The sequence below is a fragment of the Castor canadensis genome, chromosome 8, assembly GCF_047511655.1.
Source record: "Castor canadensis chromosome 8, mCasCan1.hap1v2, whole genome shotgun sequence".
Taxonomy (NCBI): domain Eukaryota; kingdom Metazoa; phylum Chordata; class Mammalia; order Rodentia; family Castoridae; genus Castor; species Castor canadensis.
Genome location: NC_133393.1, coordinates 130,839,672 through 130,862,396, shown reverse-complemented (window position 1 = coordinate 130,862,396; position 22,725 = coordinate 130,839,672). Strand labels below are relative to the sequence as shown.

Here is a 22,725-nt window from a genome sequence, read left to right as displayed (position 1 = left end):
CATATAAGAACAGATACAGCTCATAAATTCTAAGATGTCAGTTAGCTTGATATAAAGTATTAAAAATGTCATTCTTTTTTATTCATTCTTGTTATCTCGGCAAGTAACAAATAATGAATGAAGCCTAATAGAAGGTATGTTAGCTTTGTCATTACTGTGACAGAATGCCTGACGTAAATGATTTCAAAAGAGGAAAAATTTATTTAGCTCACCATTTCAGAGGTATCAGTCCATTATGGTGGGTAGGGCATGGCGTGCCTTTTGGGTGTAAAATTATGTACTGTGAATGGATTAGTTTCTTTTAAAAAGATTGAAACTAGTTTGTCTTTTTGAAATAAAATTTAGTTATGTGCTTCTGGGCAATTAAGGAGATGGATTTTGGTTAATTTTTTAGGACAAATGAATTTTGTATAGTTACTGGTTGCCATGTATTTCTGTTTCTTGAAGAGTAAAGTTGTCTGAAGTGTGTGCAGAAGTGATGAAATTGTTTGGTCACTTTTATTAGTAAACTTGTGGAAAAGAAGCCTATTAATTTTACTAGGCTTAATTTTTGTACCATATGTTAAAATTACATTTGATTGAAGTCCTAAGTATATGAGAGGGTCATTGTGTTATGAAATTCAGTAGCTTAGAATATTCTTTAAAGAAGATACAGATCAATGAATAGACTTGATTTAGCTTATGAATTCTAAAGTGAGTTGTGATTTTCCTAACATTTTACTATATGTTTGTAGAATAGGTAGCAGGAGTCATATATATGTGTTCCTTGAGTCCTCTGACAACTTTTGAAACTCAATTCAAACTTTATTATTTTCAAGTGATCTTAACAGTTATCCCCACCTGATTTTGCTCATTAAAAAAGAAATACATATCATGCACTCCTTTTTCTTTTCTTTTTGAGTGCTGGTATTCAACTTAGGGCCGTGTGCATGCTCAGCATGTCCTGCACCACTACACCACCTCCCCACACTTTGTTTCCTCGTTCTTGCTTGTATATTTTAAGTGCCTGAGAAAAGATTTTTGTTATGTGTGTTACATTTACATTATAATCTGTTTAGTGTACAGAGATTTTGATTATCTAACTTTTGTATTATACCCTTCTGTCATGCTGCATATGGGAAATATCCACTGATTTGACTCATCAGGTGCTTAGAGTGCCTTCTTATCCTGGCTATGTTTCTCACAAAAGTGGCTGAAAATTCTGGTCCATAGTTTATGTGTAAATATGTTGACTTAAAATGTTCATTGTTAGTTATAACAATACCATTGAATCAGACTTTGAGATTTAATTTAGGCTGGTTGATCCAGATCTTTGATTGAGGGTGTTATTTTTATACTTGATAGTGTTGAGTAAAATAATATATGAGGAAGGTGTTATCTTTAGATCATTATTTTTGTATTTCTAGAAACAGAATTGGAGTAATTTTAGCTTGTGTCTCTAAAATATGGTCTTTTTAAGGAAAAAAATTCAATCAGTAGTAACAGAAACACACTAGAACAGAGAATAATTGTTTTGCTAAAGCTCTTACCAATGAAATTACAAAGCCAAAACCAGAATTGGCATACTATGTATATATATTGTTTATTCAAAAATTCCTGTTGGAAGAAAGATTGGTTTTAATTTTTTAACTCAAGAGTAAATATATAACTGTGTTGCATACCCCCCAAAATCCAGTAGATTTTAATGTTTTTATTTTATGTCAACATTTTCTTGGCAATTCTTATTATAAGTAGAATTGAGTCATGCAGACCAATGATAAAATCAAAGTTAGTATGTAAAAATTCTTATTTTTAAATGTTTTATTCTTTTTATTATTGTTGTACTAGGCTTACACTTTGTGATATTTATCCAGATTCTTACAATATATCATAGTTGAATTCACTTTTCTTTTAAAAATTCTCCTTTTAATCATTCTCCTTTTAAAAATTCTAGAGTAGAATATTTTCATTTTAACATTGACTTAACATGTCATAGCAGATAGTAAGGCTTCAAAGATTGTTTGCAAAATTGGTATAATTAAATATATTGGGAAAAAGTAAATTGTGAAATTGATATTTCAGAACTTGACAGAAAAGTTGCTGAAGAAAGAACTTGATTATACCCAGTTAGAGGAGAAGTATAATGAAGAATCTGTGAGTAAGAAGAATATTCAAGCAACCCTTCATCAAAAAGATCTAGATTGTCAACAGCTGCAGTCAAGATTATCTGCATCTGAAACCTCACTGCAGAGGATACAGGCAGAACTAAGTGAAAAAGGAGAGGCTACTCAAAAGCTCAAAGAAGAATTATCTGAAGTAGAGACCAAGTACCAGCATCTTAAAGCAGAGTTTAAACAGCTACAACAACAGAGAGAAGAAAAGGAGCAGCATGGGTTGCAACTCCAGAGTGAAATTAATCAAGTAAGAGATGATAGTTCTATTTGTTGCAATTTTCCCTATGATTTCTTCTTAGTGTGCTTGATGGTTATTTGTTTATAGTATAGTTCATGTTGAAAATTGTCATTTAATTAACTCTTAGGTTTTATGTCCTATAGTGTTGCAAATCTCATTTCCTTTAATTTCAACTTCCCATAAGAAAAAAAAACCCTATCTGTCATATAGCATTGCTGTGGAGTATTTATGAATTGACACATATAAATTGCTTAGAATAGTACCTGACATATAGTAGGTACTTACTAGATTTTAGGTATTATAATTAATTCACGTTATTGACCAATTTTAGGTTTAAAAATTCTTATCTCTTTTTTGTACTTTTAAAAACATAATTATTATAAAACAAATAGTATAAAATTAGATATTTCAAAAGTATTTTACATTTTTATTAGTTTTTTGTTTATTTGCACTTTGTCCACCATCTCCATTGGACTATGAACTCCACAGTTTGAGAAATTTGTTTCACTTTGTACTCTATAAACTCTCTGCTCAGGGCATTTAATTACTATTTATTCAAATGATAGAAGAAAACTGACCTTCCCTTTTTTAATATCCTTAAAGAGTATAAGCATGAACTGGATTTGTTTTGCTCTCCACTGTGTCTTCAGCATCCCCTACCGTTCTGACAAAATTAGATAGCTTGTGATTGTCAAAAAAGGGTTTGAAAATGAAGTAGTCTATTTGTTTCTCATTTGTGTTCATGAGCACATCTAAAATAGCCACAGAGATGTGGATAACAATTTGTTACATAATTGAAAGATCAGATGTAACTAATTTATTTCCTAAAAATTATCTGACATGCTATCTCAAATAGCATGGTTTATAAGCATGGAATTAGGAGCCAACTGCCTAGAATTCAGTTCAGTAGCTTACAAATTGTGTGATCATAGGCAAGTTACTTAATTTGTGCCTCAGTTTACTCATTTGTAAAGTAAGAATAATAATGGAACGTTCTTCATAGGGTTGTTATAAGGATTAGATTAGTTATTTGTATTTAGAAGAGCGTCTGTAGCTTAAGGAATATAATGAGTACAGACCTATCTAAGTATATAAAACTGAGTTTATTAGAGACTGTATGTTTCAGTTTATAATTTAGGGTATAATTCTAATCCATATTATTTCCACATTGCATTTTAACTTCTTTTTCCTTAACATCTTTGTTCTAAAATGATATAGATATAATTGTTTAAGTGATGTTGGCCTGCTTCCATGCATGAGCAGCTTTAATTTGAGATTCTTTTCTTTGTGAAAGATAAAGGATTTATCTGGAGTCTTAAAACTTATTTATAAGACAAGTCTCACGCCTTTAGTAAGTCAGTACACATTTCAGAGCAGTAGTTATCTTTATTTCAGTGGTTCTCAACTCTGATTGCACATCAAAATCATTATTCTTATCTAGGTCTCACTCTTGATCCAATTAAATAATAATCTCTGGCATAAGCCTGATCATTGGTATATTGAAAAATTTCTTACATTATTTTACTGTGCAACCAAGATTGGAAAATGCTGCTTTTAAAAATGTTACATTTCAGCAAGTAATTTCTGAACATTCCAGAAACTAAATATTGTCTGGTTCTTGTTTTGAAAACATGAATTCTTGGGCTCAAGATCAAATGTATGAAATCTAAATTTCTGGGGGAAAAGTCTAATTCTGTGTATATTAACAATAATTTCAAGGGATTCTTAGCCAACAAATTTAGGCACTAGGCATGTGTGATGCCTGTTTGTATGACTTCAAGCATGTGGGTGCTTGAAATATGAACTTGCTTTGAAGGTTTCCTTTTTTTTCAGATATCAAGATTGGCTCTTTTCATGAGTATAGAAAGTTTGAGTAATTGTTACAGTGCGTTTTCTCTTTGCTGATTTATAAGTTTATTGTGAACTCTTAATTTGTATTCCCAAACCAGAACAGAAAGCAAAAGAATTAAAAGGAGAGAGTTGTCAGGGTGCTGAGCACAAGAACGAACTAAATGTGTGCTTTCTGTTTATGGTTAGTTAGACATAGGTAATGTGTAAGAATATAAATTTCCTTTTTGTAACAAATATTACTTTTGTAATAAATTACATATAAATAACTGATAGCCACAGGTTGTTTCATTGCCTAAGGAAGAATGACTACACAATTTTTTATATAACATTTTTTTTCCTTGACAATTATTAGTTTTTGTGGAGAAATATGTGAGTATAGGTATATAAATATGTATTTATGTATACAATTTATAGAATAGAGAAAATATGACAAATACCATAGACTCAAGATATTTTCAGATTTAACTTGAATGGTTTTGACTATAAGCAATTGTATAGAAATGCTTGTTATTAAATATAATTTTACTGAGGCACAGGCGTTTGATTTTCTGTGGTATGCAGCTAAGTGTTCTCAGTGTTTAAGCCTTGCCAAATTAGGATGCAAGTATCCTAATCTCCAGGCAACTCTTTTGTTCTGTACTCCCATCATATGTACATTAATTCTTCTGAAATTAATACAAACTGTTTTCTTTCTTTTTTTAATGAAAAAAGAAGAAATTGAAACTCCTTTCTCTACTCCCCCTGGAAAAACTAACAATTATTTCTTTATTAGAAAAAATAATTAAGAAGATAATGGTTCTTAGCTCCAGGACAAATTTCTCCTTTAGTTTTAACTTGGTAGCATCTGCCCCTTAGCTCCCAGTGCTAGAGATTAAACCCAGGGCCTTGCACATGAGAGGCAAGTGCTTTACCACTGAGTGATATACCCTCAACCCCTGGGTTGTATTTTTAAAGTTGATGAGTGAGGATCGCCTAACATTTAAAAAGAAGTAGAATTGTTTTCTCAATTTTATATAGAAATTATGTGCCAATTTAAGGACTTGGGAATGCTTTGGGCTATATCTGATATCCAAATGCAAAAAGTCAACTGGCTCTTAACTATGGAAAACCAACTGTGATCATGGATCACCAACTGTGATCATGGATCCTTTAAAAATACTGTGAAATAGGTCTGAGTGCCCTGAGTATCTTAAATTTTAAGTTTTGTTTTATTATTTTAAGTTCCTCAAGTGATAACAATTCTTATATCCAAACAAGAGTGCCTGGTCCCCTGTATTTTTTTTTTTAAAGAAAGCAACGCAACAGAAACAAAATATTTAATGCTTAGTCATAACTGTATGTGATTCGTTATAATTGATGTGATTAAAATTCAGTTGTAATTTAAATTGATATATAGATCATAGGTTTATCCAAAGCATCATGAAAATTAAGATAGTTTACTTATATTGGTGAAAAATAAAATACAGCTTGGAAAGTAGGTGGTATTTAGTTTACATACATATACAAACATGTACATACTTTTATTTCTTTGTTAAAGTTACATAGCAAGCTTTTGGAGACTGAGCGCCAGCTAGGGGAAGCCCATGGTAGGCTGAAAGAGCAGAGACAGCTTTCAAGTGAAAAGTTGATGGATAAAGAACAACAAGTAGCTGATTTACAACTCAAACTTTCTCGTTTAGAAGAACAGGTAAGCTAACATTTTAAAAGAGTTGATACTAACAAAGTTTTGGTAGTCTTGTAGCCTATCAATAGGCTTAAATATGGGTTTATTCATCAGTCTTCTTAATTGTCAAGAACTTTCACTGGACTTTTTTTCACTTTGAAGTGAGCTTTTCTCCTTCCCAATAAAAACATCCTACTTAGCTAACATATTCTGTTTGTTTTGAGACAGAGAGTTGCTATATAGCTCAGTGTGACCTTGAGCTTGTGATCTGCCTGCCTCAGCCTCCCAAGTTCTGGGATTGTAGGAGTATACTACCATGCCTGGCTATTAACTGCATTTTTAAGTTACTACATTTTATTGTGATTGTATTACTTAAAGGGTTCAACAAAAATGCACAAAGAAGATGCTTTTTTTTTTTTTAGCTTTAGGGAAAAAACTTTCTGGAGTTGACCCTCCATTAGGCTGTTGAAGTCTTCCTAACCAGGAAGAACCACTTACAATGAAACAGTGAATAGTGAATAGTTGTTGAGAGTCATTAAGTACATGTGGTTTGTGCACATACACTGAGCTTATATATATTTAAAAACTAAGCATGTGATTATTTATCCTAATTAAGGTTTTAGTTGCTCAAAAATGCTACTCTTTTATGGTTAAAGTAAAAGTTGTCATTAAATTATGTCTTTTCCTTAGCTTGAACAGATACCCAGACTTAGACTCTAGAGCTTTAGCAACAGACTTCTCTTCATATTTAAATGTGGCTGGTGATTCAGTTCTGTTTTAATGTCATTGCTATGACTTACAGAAAAATAGAAGAAGCACTGATACTATGGTTATTATTTATATAAATACATGCATTCCTTGATCATATTTGTATTTTAAAGCACTGATGAATGAAATGCCAGTCTGGAGAAAGATTTATATTCTTTTTAGGATAAAAGTCTATTGCTAGAGAATAGGTTCTTCATCATGAAATTAAGAATCTGTAAGTAATGTGGTATTGCTTTTAAAGTTGATTTCCTGTACTTTCTGAATTAATTTTTCTGTTCAGATTTTGAGAATTGAAGTAATACCAGATGTTTATGAATGATAGCATTATGTCTTAAGTTGTCAACTGACAGTCTACATTTTTTTTAAGTTGAAGGAAAAAGTAACAAATTCCACAGAATTACAGCATCAGTTGGATAAAACAAAGCAGCAGCATCAGGAACAACAAGCTCTTCAGCAAAGCACTACAGCTAAACTCCGAGAAGCCCAGGTAAGCATCATTGTGATAATTAACCTTTAAATGAGTGGCCTTCGTCATTATGCTTTTGCTATGACATTGCTAGCTAATGCAAAATACTTAGTACTTTGTGATCATTTTCAACTTTAGACAACCAAAAACTCATTTTTCTTTTGATTCCTGTGGTGAAAGTTAAAATAGCTGAAAGTTATTTGTTATAAACAAGTTTTTATTATTTATATATTTATATAAAATATTTAAAGGTATTAAATTTATCAGCTAAATGTTTCTAGTTAAATACATTTTATTTAAATTATTGATAATTATTCTGTATTATTTGCTGAAATACCTTATTTTTAAAATTCAGAAAAAATTTCCTGGTTTTGTTACCTTAGTAAAAAAAAGAACATTTTGTATTTTCTGTAATAGAATTTAGTATTCATTGGTCATGTCTTTCACTTCTTAACTATCATCTGAACATTGTAATTGTAGGAATAAAATATAATTGATTGGATTAATTTATGCAGATTCTACCAGATATCTTGGAAGGTTTAAAGAAGTTTATTTTTAGTTTTGTTATGGTGAGGGAAGGAAACCCAAATGTTTGCGGTGAATTTGACTTTGGAACTCATTTATTCCTTCATTCTTTCATTAATTGATTATATATTATTGAGCACTCTGTGTCAGATACTGTGCTCAGCACTGAGAATAAAGAGGTACAGTGCCTGCCCTCAGAAAAGGGTACTCTAATGATATGCAAAAGAGAATAATTGTGGAATTGGAGGCAGCCGGTAAGTAATTTTTCCTTTTTGAATTTGGAGTATGGCATATGAGTCAGACAAGTAGAGATGGAAATATTGGATTCACTTATCTGTTCTTTTATTCAGTCAGTCAACAAGTATTTATGTCTCTCAGCAAAGGAACTGATTTTATGACTATGGCAGCAAGCAAAACAGACAAAAATGTCTGCTCTCTTGGAGCTTAGTGAGGGAGGCAAACAATAACCAAGGTAAATAAGCAAAATGTATAGTATATTAAATGGTAGTAAGTGCTAGAGAAATGAAAAAAGAGGGAAAGGGGGTAGGAAGTATGTTTGTGGCTGTAAGTGGGATTGTAGTGTTAGGTAGGGCTGCTAGAGAAGTCTTCTCTGAGAAGATGAAAGACCTGATTGAAGGGAGGGTGTGAGTCATGTGGATATCAGAAAGAAGATCATTTGTAGTACATTAAAAGGTTGTGAGGCAGGAGCAAGTCTCAGGAATAACAGGAAGTCAGTGGAGTGGTGTATGTGAGGAGTTAAAAGCGACATAGGCGTAGAGATCAAAGAGGGTCAAAACATGTAGAATCTTATAGGTAATTTTAAGAAATATTTTACTTTCATTTATTTATTTTTTAATAAGATGAGAACTCATTGGAGGAGTGACATGATTTGATGTACAATTTCATAGGATTACTCTGGCTGCTGTATTTGAGTAGGCCATAGGGATATAGCAGTAGAAGAGAAATTAGCCAAGACATACTACAGTAGTTCAGACAAGAAATGATACGACTTGGACCAAAGTTAAGGATGACTCCAATGAGTTTTGGTTTGGGTGATTACAATGATAGGGGTCAAGCAAGTCGAAAACTGAGAATCCCATTGAATTTGTCAACATGGTCATCAGTGTCTTTGAGAACCTTGATAAGAACAACTTGAGTAAAGTAGGTGGGATGAGTGCCTAATTGGAGAGGTTTCAAGAGAGAATGGGAAGAGTGAAGTTTGATTATGTGAGTATAGATAATTATGGGATTTTACTGGAAAGGGTAGAAAAGAAATGGGGTAGTAAAATTAACATAGAGAATTTGGCCAAGTTTAGCTGCCAAGTGAACTTTCTTGTAGTGTACACCCAAATTAAATTTTATTCATCTAGCTATAGACAAAGTTGGAAATGATAGCTTTTAGTATTCTTATTTGTGGGTTGTCTTTCAAACTGAGGAGAGAACAAAAGGCTCAGTTGAACACTTACCCACACTTATTCCACACTTACCATAAGTTTAAATTCTTATTTTCTGAGGAGTAATAAGGAAAGGATGGGAATGAGGTTAAGCAGAGTCTCTCAGGATGGAAACATGAAAAGTCCTAAAAGCTAATTAAAGAGATGTATTGATTATCATTCTAGCTTTGTATAAGTATATAAAATTATTAGGGTCACATAGATGATAGTTGCCTAACCCAAACTGAGTCTAGAAAAGAAGAGTCACAGAAGACTTCTTACAAGTGACGATCTGAGTCATCGAGTAGACATTTCTTGGGTACAAAGATGGTGATAGTGTTATTTACCAGGTAAATGTTCCAAAGTCAAGGATAGTGAAGCTAGTATGAATTAAACTGTTGGGTTTTGCTGGAGCTTATAGTGTAAGAGAAATTAACAATGTGAATGTGAGGTGGGATGCCCAATATGATCAAAGAAAGAGATCTGTTAGATAAGCATTTAAAAATAAACTGGTAACTTTATTCAAAGTCTGATTGACGAGTAAATTACTTTTGAAATTTAAATGTGAATTGTGTAAAGACAGGGCAGACACTGGAGGGGCGCTTCCTCTAGAGTATTTTTTAGAATAAGAGAGACATAAATATATTTCTAGCCTAGGACAAAGAAATTGGTAGAGAGGGAGTTTTGTTGTTGTTTTGGTGGTACTGGGGTTTGAACCTCAAGGCCTTGAGTTCACCAAGCAGGTGTCTAACACTTGAGCCATACTCGCAGCCTGAGAGGGAGTTATTAAATATATTGGAAGGAATGTCACTAAAGAAATTAGATAATAATGAAAAGGAGCTATGATACCACTCATGCAATGGGGGAAGTGAATTTTAACTTCTTTACTGAGGTAAACATGCATACACACACAAATATAGTTGTATAGGTAAGTGAATGGAAAATCAAGGAAGATCATTCCTAAAAATCTTAGATTTTGGGATAGAGCTGGAGATGGCTGAATGTCAGATAAGCAGATCTGAGAGCTTAGAGGAGATACTTAGTGAAACATTTAAGAAGTTATTGGGTAAAATGTTGAGAGGGAAGAGCCTCATTCAAATGACAGGATTGAAAAGATTCTGAGTATTTAATGAAGTTAGAATCCAGAACTTTGTAGTGGCATAAATCTATGGAGTCTTGTGCTTTTATTCTAACAGTCTTTAGAAATTAAAGAGTAGAGAAAAACCAATTATATCACTGATCTAGAATTAGAATTTTGGAGAGAAGCTGCCTTGAAAATTTTGAGGTGAAAGGAAATGAAGGATGTGATTGAAAGAATAGTTATGGTTAGGTCATATCCATGTGTGAGTTTTAGCGGGACAAGCGAGGCATATCTTGAATAAACTAGAAGGAAATTAAGGTCTCTGGCACTGAAGATGAGATAATGAAATTGGAAGATAAATCCGGAAGTTGTGGTTACAGAGTAAGACACTTGGAATTTTTTTTAGCTGGAACAATTTTAGGTTACTACATGATCCTATATGAGTGATTTCAATATGGAATGAATTAAGGTCCAAGAGTTAAGATGATTCAAATGTGATGCTCTTAATTCTGTATGTATTTTGTATTTCTCAGGACATTGGCAAAAGTTGGGATTGAGAGAAAGTCTAAATCAGGTCTCAATTCTTCATTGGATGAGGTAGGGATTTATAGATGATAGCAGTAAGGAGTAGAGAGTAGAATAAGTAAGAATGGATACTTCCCAAAACAATACTTAACTTTTACATGAGAGAGTGATGACAGTGTAACAACAAGAAAAGGCAGCCTCATCTGCTTACCCAGGGCAATAAGCCTTCCTGACTAGAGAAGGTGAGGGAGAAGTAGAATCCGTACAGACAGAACCAAATTTCAATTAACACTTTTCTGGAACAAAGCTTATGATTGGGACTGTGTTTCCAGAAGAATAGTGGACTGTAGAGTGGCAAGGCAGAAGCTGAAAGCAGAGAGGTTATGTTTCTCTTCATTTTGGAACTGAAGTTTAGAGGAATGAGAAGCATGTTTGGAAGTGACTCACCTTTAAATATCTTAATATTAATTAAATATCTTAATATTGGCACAAATATCATGTAGCTGCTGGCTTTGTCTCAGCAAGGTGGTGTGGACTACTAAAAAGTTTACGGAGGGACTGGTCAGGGCCGTATTCTGGGTGTAGTCTTTGGCTCCCTTAAAAAGATTGAGGTAGAGACAAATGCTATGGGTCAAACAGCTTGAGAAAGCAGGTGTTATTCTGAAGGAAGTCTATTGCATTGTGCTCCACATAACATTGTGATCCTTGGTAAAGTAAAAGAAGAGGGACCACTTAGAGACAGAAAAGTTCTGCTGGAGTATTTACTCAGCCTGTGTAAATGCATGTATGTTAGAATTGCAATCATTTGTTGTTTTAGTTTGTTCCGTGATTATTTTAGAACATGTGTCAGATATCTTGGATATACATCAATGAATAAAATAGACAAAAATCCTTGCCTTTGTGCAGCATACATTTTAATGGTGGATGAGGAAGGGAGATACATATGAAAAATAAGTAAATTATTCAGTGTGTTAGAGATTAAATGCCATGGAAGGAAAGAAAAAAAATAACTGGATACTAAATGTTGGAAAAGGCCACAATTTTAAATTGGTCAGGTCAGGGTAGGCCTGATGGAGAAGGTGATACTTGCTAACATTTGATGGAGAAGGAATGAGTCATATGACTATGAAGAAAGCATTTCAGGAAGGATCATTAGTGCACAGGCTCAGAGGTGGGAATATGCCTGGAATGATCAAGGAATAATGAGTCCCATGTGTCTGAATCTGATCAGAAGACCAGTGGAAGGTACAATCAAAGTATTAGCAAAAGAATGTTATTAATTGGCTTTTTGGTTAAATTCTAGGTTATTAATATCAATTTACATTATTAGGTATATAGTTCTAATTAAACTTGCCATGATAAAATGTAATGTGTAGTTTTTAAAAATGTAAGATTAAGAGTTTGGATGATATTATTATCAGTCATTTTATGTTTAAAGAATAACTTTTTAAGTTCATTGTCTTTAAAATAGTAGCTTTAATTCCTTACAGAATGATTTAGAGCAAGTACTACGTCAAATTGGTGATAAGGACCAAAAGATCCAGAACCTTGAAGCCTTACTCCAAAAGAGTAAAGAAAATATTTCATTACTTGAAAAGGAAAGAGAAGATCTTTATGCAAAAATTCAGGCTGGTGAAGGAGAGACTGCTGTTCTTAACCAGTTACAAGAAAAAAACCATACATTACAGGAACAAGTAAGCTTGTAAAATGCACTATATTTATAAAGTATACTTTTATCTCTCTAAATCATATTAAATACTTTATTTAAATGATTGATTCATCATCCTGACTCTTTTTACTACTTTTGTTGATGGTACTGGGGTTTGAACACAGGGCTTTGTGCTTGCTAGGCAGGCACTTTATACTTGAACCATGCCCCTAGCCCTTCTTTTTAACTACTTTTAAAATGTTACGTATTTTTGAAAGCTACCTTCTCCTTTACCTTCACTGCAGCAGTGAAAATTAGTTAACATGATTTGACAAAGGAAATCCTTAGTTCAAGTCCTAGAATATGACTTATTACCTTAAGGTAAATCATTTTACTTTGCTAGCTAATTAGAAAAGTAGAGATGTTATTAATAATGCATACTTGCCTTCTGGCATTTTGTGATCTTAAAAAAAGGAATGAATAACAACATATATTAAGAAGTTAAAGGTACTAACCAAGTGTTAGTTGTTACTGTGTATTGTTTAATATTAACACTTAACAGTTATATTTGATAATGTGTATGTCTTTGAATAATTAATAGATAATTTTGATAAGTTGATTTATTGTTCTAAATTTCATAGTTTAAAAGAAACTTACAAAACTTCAATTAGTACATTTTCAAAAAATAATAACAGTTGCTCTTTTTTTGGAAGATTTATCTTTTGAGAGAATATTGTTATCTTAATGAGAAACTATTTGGAACAAAGTATCAGGAAGTCATATCACTTTTCTAATCTGGGAATTAGAATATAATATGGATTCCTTCTCAGATTTCCAAGTTAGTTTTGAAGAACTCTTATGAGGAATTCTTTAGTTTCTATAAAGAATTCTTTAGACTAACTTTAGTTATCTACAACTTGAAGCTGCTCATCCTACAAATATGACCAGAAAAATCATGCATTTCTTAGAAAGAGTAAATTAAATTAATCTATATACTTCTGGTCCTGGCCATGTTGGGATAATTGATAACTATTTAGCCCTTCTACCATAAACAACTAGAAAAGTGGAAAAATGTATAAAGTCACTGTTTTCAGCCATTAGGCCATAGGCAGAAACTAGGTAGGTGAAACCTTTAGCCACTTGAAATTTTTACCCAGAGACATTTTTCTAGACTGTGGAGTAGTTTGGGAGAATTCAAGAAAAGAACAGTGATCTTCCTGAACTGAGGAATGAGAGATTGATTTAAATTTAAATTGAAGTTCAGGAAGGTTAACGTAGCTTAAATTTGTAGGACAGAATACCAGAGAGGAATGAGCAATGGGGAGAAAATCTCCAAAAATCCGTAGAAGGATTCATGGTAGGCTTTGGTGGAATGTTAAGTTATGCATTTATATGGTGAGATAGTCTACAAGTCCAAACAATGAACAGCATCAGGGAGCTGCAAGTTGGAAAATTACCAGAGCTCATAGGGGACTAGGAGATGTTCAAATGCTAGCCAGTCAGAGATGAAAGACATAGCTGAATAGTTTTTCAGTAGAAACATCAAAAATGTCTACACTTTTCATGATGAGTAAAGTAGCCCCAGAATAAAAGCTACTGTACATTTCATCTAACAATATAAAAATAAGCCTTGAAAGGGCTCAGCTGAACCACAAATGTATTAACTACTTGCTGGAACAAAACTCATCGTTCTTTGAAAAAATACAACATATTCCAGACTAGTTATGATAAATAACAAAAATTTACTAGACATGTGAAAAGCAGGAAAATGTGTCATAACCAGGAGGAAAATAATTCAGTGAATACAGATCCTGAAATGAAGGATGATGGAATTATCAAGCAAGTACTTTAAAGCACCTCTTATTGTATGCTTATGGGTATAAAGGAAAAATTATAACAATGGAGATAAAATGGAAACAATAAAAAATCAACCAAATAGAACTTCTAGTACTAGAAAAACTTAAAATAATTGAATTTGAAATTTTTATTGTATGGACTTAATAGATAAAGCAAGTAGAAAACTTTATTAGTGAATATGAAGACAGGGCAATTGAAATTGTCCAAAATGAAACAGAAAGAGAAAAAAGGCCAGGAGCAGGTGGGAAGAACAGTGCCTTGGTGATCCATTGGGCAGTATCATGCAGGCTAGAATATGTAATGAGTAATCACAAAAGGATGATGAGGAGAAAAATATTGGTAGTAATTGTGACTGAAAAATTTTAAATTTGATTAAAAATATAAATCTATGGATTTAAAAAGTTCAGTGGACTCCAAGAAAGCTACATGAAATTAGTATCAGATGAATTGGATTTCATCTAAAAATTTAAGAATGTATGCTCTCCAAAAGATAACTTTATGAAAATAAGAGCCAAGACACAGTCTGGGAGAAAGTATTTACAATAAAATATGATAATAGTATCTATCATACAATGTAGAAATATCCAGAATATGGAAGGACCTCTTGTTACTCAATTAAGTCAGTGATTGTCTGGGGCTAGAAAAGGAAGGTAGGAGTGACTGCAAAGGGGCACGAGGAAGTGTTCAGGGATAAGGAAAATGTCCATCTTAATTATGGTGATGGTTAAATGTGTGTATACATTAATATATTTCAAATTATATACTTCAGTTAGATGAATTTTATTGCATGTAAATTATATCTAAATGGAGATGATTTTAAAATAATACATCTGAATTTGATTTTTTTTTTTTATGAATTGAGATGCTATGTTTACTTAGCTTTGGAAAGTGAATAATTTTACTTGTAAAAGTGTAAGATAACCTATGATAAATAAGTTTTATATTCTCATACTGCTGAAATTTGAGTTTCTTAGTTTTTGTATGTCATTTGTGAATTTCATATTTAGAATCTTATTTATATACTAGGTAACTCAACTAACAGAGAAGCTGAAGAATCAATCAGAAAGCCACAAACAAGCCCAGGAGAATTTACATGACCAGGTACAAGAGCAGAAGGCACATCTCAGAGCTGCACAAGACCGCGTGCTTTCCCTAGAAACCAGTGTCAATGAATTAAATAGTCAATTAAATGAAAGCAAAGAGAAGGTCTCTCAGCTTGACATACAGGTAATATTGAATTATGCTTCTTAGTGAGTTTATATGCGTAAAGCACCAATTTTAGACTATCAAATGTTTTGCCTTCTTTCTTTTTTGCCTTATATATTAATTGAAAAACATTGGTAATAGAAATTTAGAAATCTAGTTTGTTGAGCTTTTCTGTTTACATGGGTTCTTCCTCCTCTCCTTCCTTTTCCTCCTTCTCCTTTCTCTCTTTCTCTCTGTACAAACTCTACCTTCTCAAGTCATCTAAAATCATTGGATCTTTTAGCTTTTCATTGTTCTTGTAATAAGATCAGCCAGTTTTCCTTACGGTCATTGTATCCTTTATCACCTTTACAATTACCTCTTCTCTTTGAAAAAATGTTACCTATAGGTATTTTTCACCTTCCTCACTTTTTTTTTCAAAGCTACTTTAACATTTCTATGAACTAGTTTTATTTCATGAAGTAGGATGTATGGTTTTACTTTTCTTTCAAGAATTAGGACTCTGATGAAAACCTAGTGCTTTAAGTAATATTAAGACCATCAACCAGACACTAAAAGATTTTGGCTGTAATATATTTTTTTAAATAAAAACATACTAAACAAAGTCTGTTTAGATAATCTTCCTCCTCCACTCCCTGGAATGTCCCTTTAACTACACATTGGTGATTTTTAAGCTATTTCCCAGTTTCCAGTTGTGTAACGTGTCTTTTGACCCCTACTTCCCAGATACTTCCTAGTAGGCGTGATCAGGACAGCATCAGGGTAAATTACTATGCACATGTGTGACAAGCACCAGGAGACTGCTCTTTGTGCTTTTCCTGTGTTCAGAGCTTTCATGCATGTGTGGCAACAATTGTAGCATCTTAGCTATTGGCATTGCGTGTGGACTTACTGAGAATAAAAGGACTGTCATGGGAATGGCCACATATTTTCTCCATCAGAAGTTTTTCTGAAACAGTGTAAACCAGAGGAAATATTTCTTAATTTTCCTCAAATATTTGTTGCATGACTTTGGAAAAATATATCACATTAGTTGAAGCATATTGTATTAAAAGATCTTGAGCAAGTTATCTTGTATTAAAGTATTTAATGAGTTCTTGATTCTTCAGATAGATAAAATACCAAATGTAAATGAAGCTGAATTCCACAAAAATGAGCTTTTCATAGTTCCTGATACATATTCATCAGCTACTGTGGATTTACTTCCTATTATTTAAAGTGTGGATTTCTTTGGATTTCACTTTTAATTTAGTGTAAATGTATATATCTTGATATAGCTATCTTTTCTTTGAAAATTAAGTATTTAATCATTGAAACAAGACTTCTCCAGATTTTTTTTCCTTTCTTCTTAAACTTACTCCTATAATGTATATTTTAGACTTATGTTCATTGATACTCCTAGCTCAAAAAATGTTCTCTTCCCCATTTTTACCCTTTTTTTTCAAAATACTGTAATTTCAGATATATGTTTATATTTTTTCTACTTCTTGCCTTTTGTATTAGAGGTGAGTTATGCTAAAGTTATTTAAATACTGAAATGTTACTTTTGATAACAGAGCAGAACTTCTTGCTTGTTTAATTTTACTTAAAGCTTATTGTTGACAGCTTTAAGTCTTTAATGTGTGATTTCTTGGGTTTTTATGAGCATCAAAAGTAAAATTCTTTAGGTGAGAAGTTGGCAGGGAAAAGTGAAGTAGTAAATTTCAAACGTAGTTCCAGTTATTCTGACTGTTTTGACTCTGTGGATTCTGAAGTTCTTGAGTATCTTTGGAGCCATCATTTTCTTTGACCCAGCTGGTTTATTGTATAGCAGAAGACTTTGGATATTCACTTCTATAAAATATAGGGGCCTTTCTCAGTAAAATAAAATATACTTTTCCCTCCCTCCCTTCTTTTCAGGGTCTCACTATGTAGCTCAAGCTGGTCTTGAACTCATAATTCTCCCACTGTGGCTGGAATTATAGATGTGCATTACCACTTCTTCCTTAACAAAGGGGTACTGTAATGTTTTGGTGTCCTATAGGAACTTTTTTTTCATTGTTATCGAAACATTATCAGGAGTCTTCTCCCTTACCCTTTCCTATTTTGGTGATTTTTCACATACATATTTTTCAGTATCTAAATTCTTTCTTTTTAATCAAAGGACTTATTTTTTAAATAGTTGAGTGACAAAAGCAGTGTGCATTCAAGCAAGAGGAAATCAGCAACTAAATATGGAATTAAATAGCTTTTAAATTTTGTCACAGATTAAAGCCAAAACTGAATTATTGCTGTCAGCAGAAGCAGCGAAAACCGCTCAAAGAGCCGATCTTCAGAATCATTTGGACACAGCTCAAAATGCACTACAAGATAAACAGCAGGTAGGGAATCTGATGCAATTTCATATCATAAGCTACTACTCTGGTAAATAAGTTAATTGCAAACGTGTAAAAGTGATAACCAGTTTTATAAAATCTTGTGATAGATTTGCTTATCCCTCTTATTTCTCCCTGACTTCAGAACCAGTTGAATAAAAGATTCAGGAGTTAAACAAATGGAGATAAAAATATCATGGTTTTTTTTTTTTTTTATTTTTCAGTACTGGGGTTTGAACTCAGGGCCTACACATCACCAGCACTTTTTTGTGAAGGGTTTTTTCAAGATAGGGTCTCATGATCTATTTGTCCAGGCTGGCTTTGAAACACAATCTTCCTGATCTCTGCCTCCTGTTTAGCTAGTATTACAGGCACAGGCCACTGGCGCCTGGCTGATCTTTATTTTTGACAAAACTTAACTGGCATGCAAGTATGGTTGGGCTTCCTAATATTGTATTGTATTTCTTCCCTAACGTAGGCTTTGGTGTGGAGAGTGGATTGTCTCATCCCAGGAAGCACCAGTGATTGGGAAACAGAACTCCACACTTATTGTTAGTAGGCAGGCTGGACTACCCAGATGTACTTGCTTCTTGGAAGCAGGAAAAGAGTACTGTGTTTTCAATCTCAATTATAAAGAGTTTCTTTTGGGGGAAGGGGTGGGAGGGAGTGAGGAGCTGGAGGGATTATAGAAATTATTTTTCTCAATAGAATCTTCTATTTTAGGATCAAAGTCAAACTGATGTAGATTTTCTTACCTTTTATCAGGTTAGGAATTTTTAGAATTTACTCATTATTCAAGAAGTAACACTGACCAATGGTCTATTTTTAAAGGACATATAATATATCTGATTTTAAAAGCAAAACAAAACAGTTTTCTGTTTTCTATTTTACTCCACTCCCATTTTTCTTAGATGGAATGTTTGCTGTTAAATTTGGTATGTATTCTTCCAGACCTCTGTAAGCATTGAAGAAAATATTTTATTTTATTTTTTTTTTTTTTTTTTATCATAGCTTCTTTATGCTCTTTGGGGTTTTTTTTTTCAGTGCCCAGATTAAATTCTAGTACTTTATTAATAATTTTCATGGTCTTCTTTTTTTTTTTTTTTTCATTTTTCTTTTATTATTCATATGTGCATACAAGGCTTGGTTCATTTCTCCCCCCTGCCCCCACCCCCTCCCTTACCACCCACTCCACCCCCTCCCGCTCCCCCCCTCAATACCCAGCAGAAACTATTTTGCCCTTATCTCTAATTTTGTTGTAGAGAGAGTATAAGCAATAATAGGAAGGAACAAGGGGTTTTGCTGGTTGAGATAAGGATAGCTATACAGGGCATTGACTCACATTGATTTCCTGTGTGTGGGTGTTACCTTCTAGGTTAATTCTTTTTGATCTAACCTTTTCTCTAGTTCCTGGTCCCCTTTTCCTATTGGCCTCAGTTGCTTTAAGGTATCTGCTTTAGTTTCTCTGCGTTAAGGGCAACAAATGCTAGCTAGTTTTTTAGGTGTCTTACCTATCCTCACCCCTCCCTTGTGTGCTCTCGCTTTTATCATGTGCTCATAGTCCAATCCCCTTGTTGTGTTTGCCCTTGATCTAATGTCCACATATGAGGGAGAACATACGATTTTTGGTCTTTTGAGCCAGGCTAACCTCACTCAGAATGATGTTCTCCAATTCCATCCATTTACCAGCGAATGATAACATTTCGTTCTTCTTCATGGCTGCATAAAATTCCATTGTGTATAGATACCACATTTTCTTAATCCATTCGTCAGTGCTGGGACATCTTGGCTGTTTCCATAACTTGGCTATTGTGAATAGTGCCGCAATAAACATGGATGTGCAGGTGCCTCTGGAGTAACAGTCTTTTGGGTATATCCCCAAGAGTGGTATTGCTGGATCAAATGGTAGATCGATGTCCATCTTTTTAAGTAGCCTCCAAATTTTTTTCCAGAGTGGTTGTACTAGTCTACATTCCCACCAACAGTGTAAAAGGGTTCCTTTTTCCCCACATCCTCGCCAACACCTGTTGTTGGTGGTGTTGCTGATGATGGCTATTCTAACAGGGGTGAGGTGGAATCTTAGTGTGGTTTTAATTTGCATTTCCTTTATTGCTAGAGATGGTGAGCATTTTTTCATGTGTTTTCTGGCCATTTGAATTTCTTCTTTTGAGAAAGTTCTGTTTAGTTCACATGCCCATTTCTTTATTGGTTCATTAGTTTTGGGAGAATTTAGTTTTTTAAGTTCCCTGTATATTCTGGTTATCAGTCCTTTGTCTGATGTATAATTGGCAAATATTTTCTCCCACTCTGTGGGTGTTCTCTTCAGTTTAGAGACCATTTCTTTTGATGAACAGAAGCTTTTTAGTTTTATGAGGTCCCATTTATCTATGCTATCTCTTAGTTGCTGTGCTGCTGGGGTTTCATTGAGAAAGTGAAGAAAATATTTTATATGTGTACATACACATAAAAAAATTTAAAAATATTTTCTTTTATGCATGTGGAATCATACAATATATATGATTCTGCAACTTGCTTTTTACTTAACAGTATTGCTAAACACATCTTGAAAGTATTTTCTGAAACTATAATGGAAAAGCATATGAACCCCCATATAAAGATTTAAATTTACTTGTCAAAGATTTAAAGTTCTAAAACACATAGCAAAAAGATAAAAACATTTTCTGGAACATGTCTAACGAAGTGTTAATATCCTCGTTATTTAAAACACTTTTGAATGAGAAATAAGAGAGCCTACCGGAAAGGCTAAGCCTTCTTTATCCGAAAATCAGAAGTCCAAAATTTCCCAAATCTAAAACTTTTTCAGTATTGACTTGATGGATTTGTAATATTTAGAATTTTGGATTTCTGATTAGAGATGCTTAAACTTAATTAAAATCTATGTAAATATTCCAAAATCTGAAATCTCTAGGTCTAAGCTTTTCAAATACTGTATGCTCAACTTGTATACATATTCAAAAATATATTAGGAAATGTTTAGGTTCACTAAGAATCAGTTGCAAATTGAGAAAAGTGTGTGTGTGTTTCTGTGTTCAGTGATGAGTGGAAGTGTTGGAGAGGGTGTGGAAGCACAAGCCACTTTATTTAACACAGTGCTAGTAGGCCTGTGCATTAGTTTAGCCTTTTAGGGGAGAGGGTGGAGACAATTGCTGGGTTGTGGGCAAGTACTTTAGAGTTTGTCTTAATTTAAGTCCTTTATCCTAAGGGAATAATGGTAGATTTTATTATTTGAAAGATTGCATTTGTGTATTTACTAATAAATACAGAATATTTAGTAGCAATCTAAAGAATCTAAAGCAGATCTGACTAAAAATGGACTATATCAATTAAATGGAACTTTGTAGTCAAGTATGGCATTTTAGAAAACAAAATCAGAAAGTTTTATGATGTGTTGCTGTCTGAAAATAAAGTTGGTTAAAATAAAATGGTATGTAAAGTAGGATACCTATTTTTATTTTAAAAGTACCAAAATGTAAAAAAGAAATTAGCATACAGAAAAGACCAGAAGCATAGTTATCAAAACATTAGCAGTAATTATGCATAGCTGTGGATTTAATAGTAATTTTTATCTTGTTCTTTAAATGAAACTGGATACTCAAGTGAGTTGAACAAATATTAGAGATGTCATCACTATTGTATTTGTGTATATTCTGTGTACATTTTATATATATTCAGTACTGAAGGTTGAACTTCAGCCAGGCCTTTTTTGCTTTGGTTGTTTTTGAGATAAGAGTCTTATATTATGCCTGGGACGGTCTGAACTGCAATTCTCCTATTTATGCTTCCCTGGGTGGCTGGGATGATAGGTATGCACTATCATGCTCAGCAATCGGTTGAGATGGGATCTTGCAAACTTTTTGGCGGGGCTGGCCTCAAACCATGATTCTCCTGATCGCCACTTTCTGAGTAGCTAGGATTGCAGGCTTGAGCCGCCACACCTAATCTCTCTATAATATTTTTAAAAAGAGCATTTTGAACGTTGAAAACATTTAATTTTAATATTTATTTTGTTATTAACCTATTTATGGCTCTAAAATAATACTTTCTAGAAAAACATTGATGACCTATTTAACTTGGCTGGTGTGTACCTCAGTTGTAGGGTGTTTGTGAGACCTAGGTTCAAGTCCTAGCACTGCAGCAAAAACAGACAATAAGAAGTTATTTAATTGTTATAAAGTTAGTATCTTACAATATCTAAAACTTTAATTCCTTTATGTTGGTGAATAAAGATAGCATCTGACATATCATGAAACTTATCTGAGGTCTTACTCCATATATATTTTGAAATAAAAGTAGAGATTTAATTTTACCTTGACTCAACATCTGGGCACTACAACCTAGTAAGCCTACCAAAGTTTTCTTCAATTGTACTTTTCTGTAGGAGTTAAATAAGATCACTACACAGTTGGATCAGATCACTACGAAGTTACAAGACAAGCAAGAACATTGCAATCAGCTGGAAAGTCAGCTTAAAGAATATAAAGAGAAACACCTCTCTCTAGAACAGAAAGCTGAAGAGCTAGAAGGGCAAATTAAGGTTTGTATAAATGATGTTGAATTTAGCTATATTTTCTATTCAACAGCATTGGGATATGAGGACTGGTGGAATCAGATTTTTAATTAACAAAGAAAGGTGAAGTTGTAGTAAACTTCAAAAAAATTACTTATAATTTTTCATGTCTTATTTTAGAATTTCATCTTTATTTTTCTTTCATTAGCAAATGGCTTTTATAAATAAGTGATCAGAACATATATACTGATTTCATTGTGAAGTGTTAACTATTTCCAAAAGACAACCAACTAGGGAGCTATTCTATATTATGAGCAAAGTATCAATTTTTAGTTGTTTAAAAGTCTCTTCTGTTCTTTCATTTTTTCCATCTCCTTATTTCCTTACTCCAATATATTGTTTCTCAAGTTACCACATGTCTCTAACTCA

General features: G+C 33.1%; 1 protein-coding gene across 7 annotated transcripts in view; it reads left to right on the top strand.

Moving 5' to 3' along the window:
- Eea1 (early endosome antigen 1) overlaps window positions 1-22,725 on the top strand; it is a 153,333-nt gene that overhangs the window by 98,727 nt on the left and 31,881 nt on the right. For all 7 annotated transcript variants that reach the window (XM_074084111.1, XM_074084113.1, XM_074084109.1 and 4 more), the window contains 7 exons: window positions 2,062-2,400; window positions 5,780-5,929; window positions 7,041-7,160; window positions 12,194-12,397; window positions 15,235-15,435; window positions 17,661-17,774; window positions 22,168-22,323. In XM_074084111.1, the coding sequence (XP_073940212.1) occupies window positions 2,062-2,400; window positions 5,780-5,929; window positions 7,041-7,160; window positions 12,194-12,397; window positions 15,235-15,435; window positions 17,661-17,774; window positions 22,168-22,323 (1,284 nt within the window). The remainder of the gene's footprint in view (window positions 1-2,061; window positions 2,401-5,779; window positions 5,930-7,040; window positions 7,161-12,193; window positions 12,398-15,234; window positions 15,436-17,660; window positions 17,775-22,167; window positions 22,324-22,725) is intronic.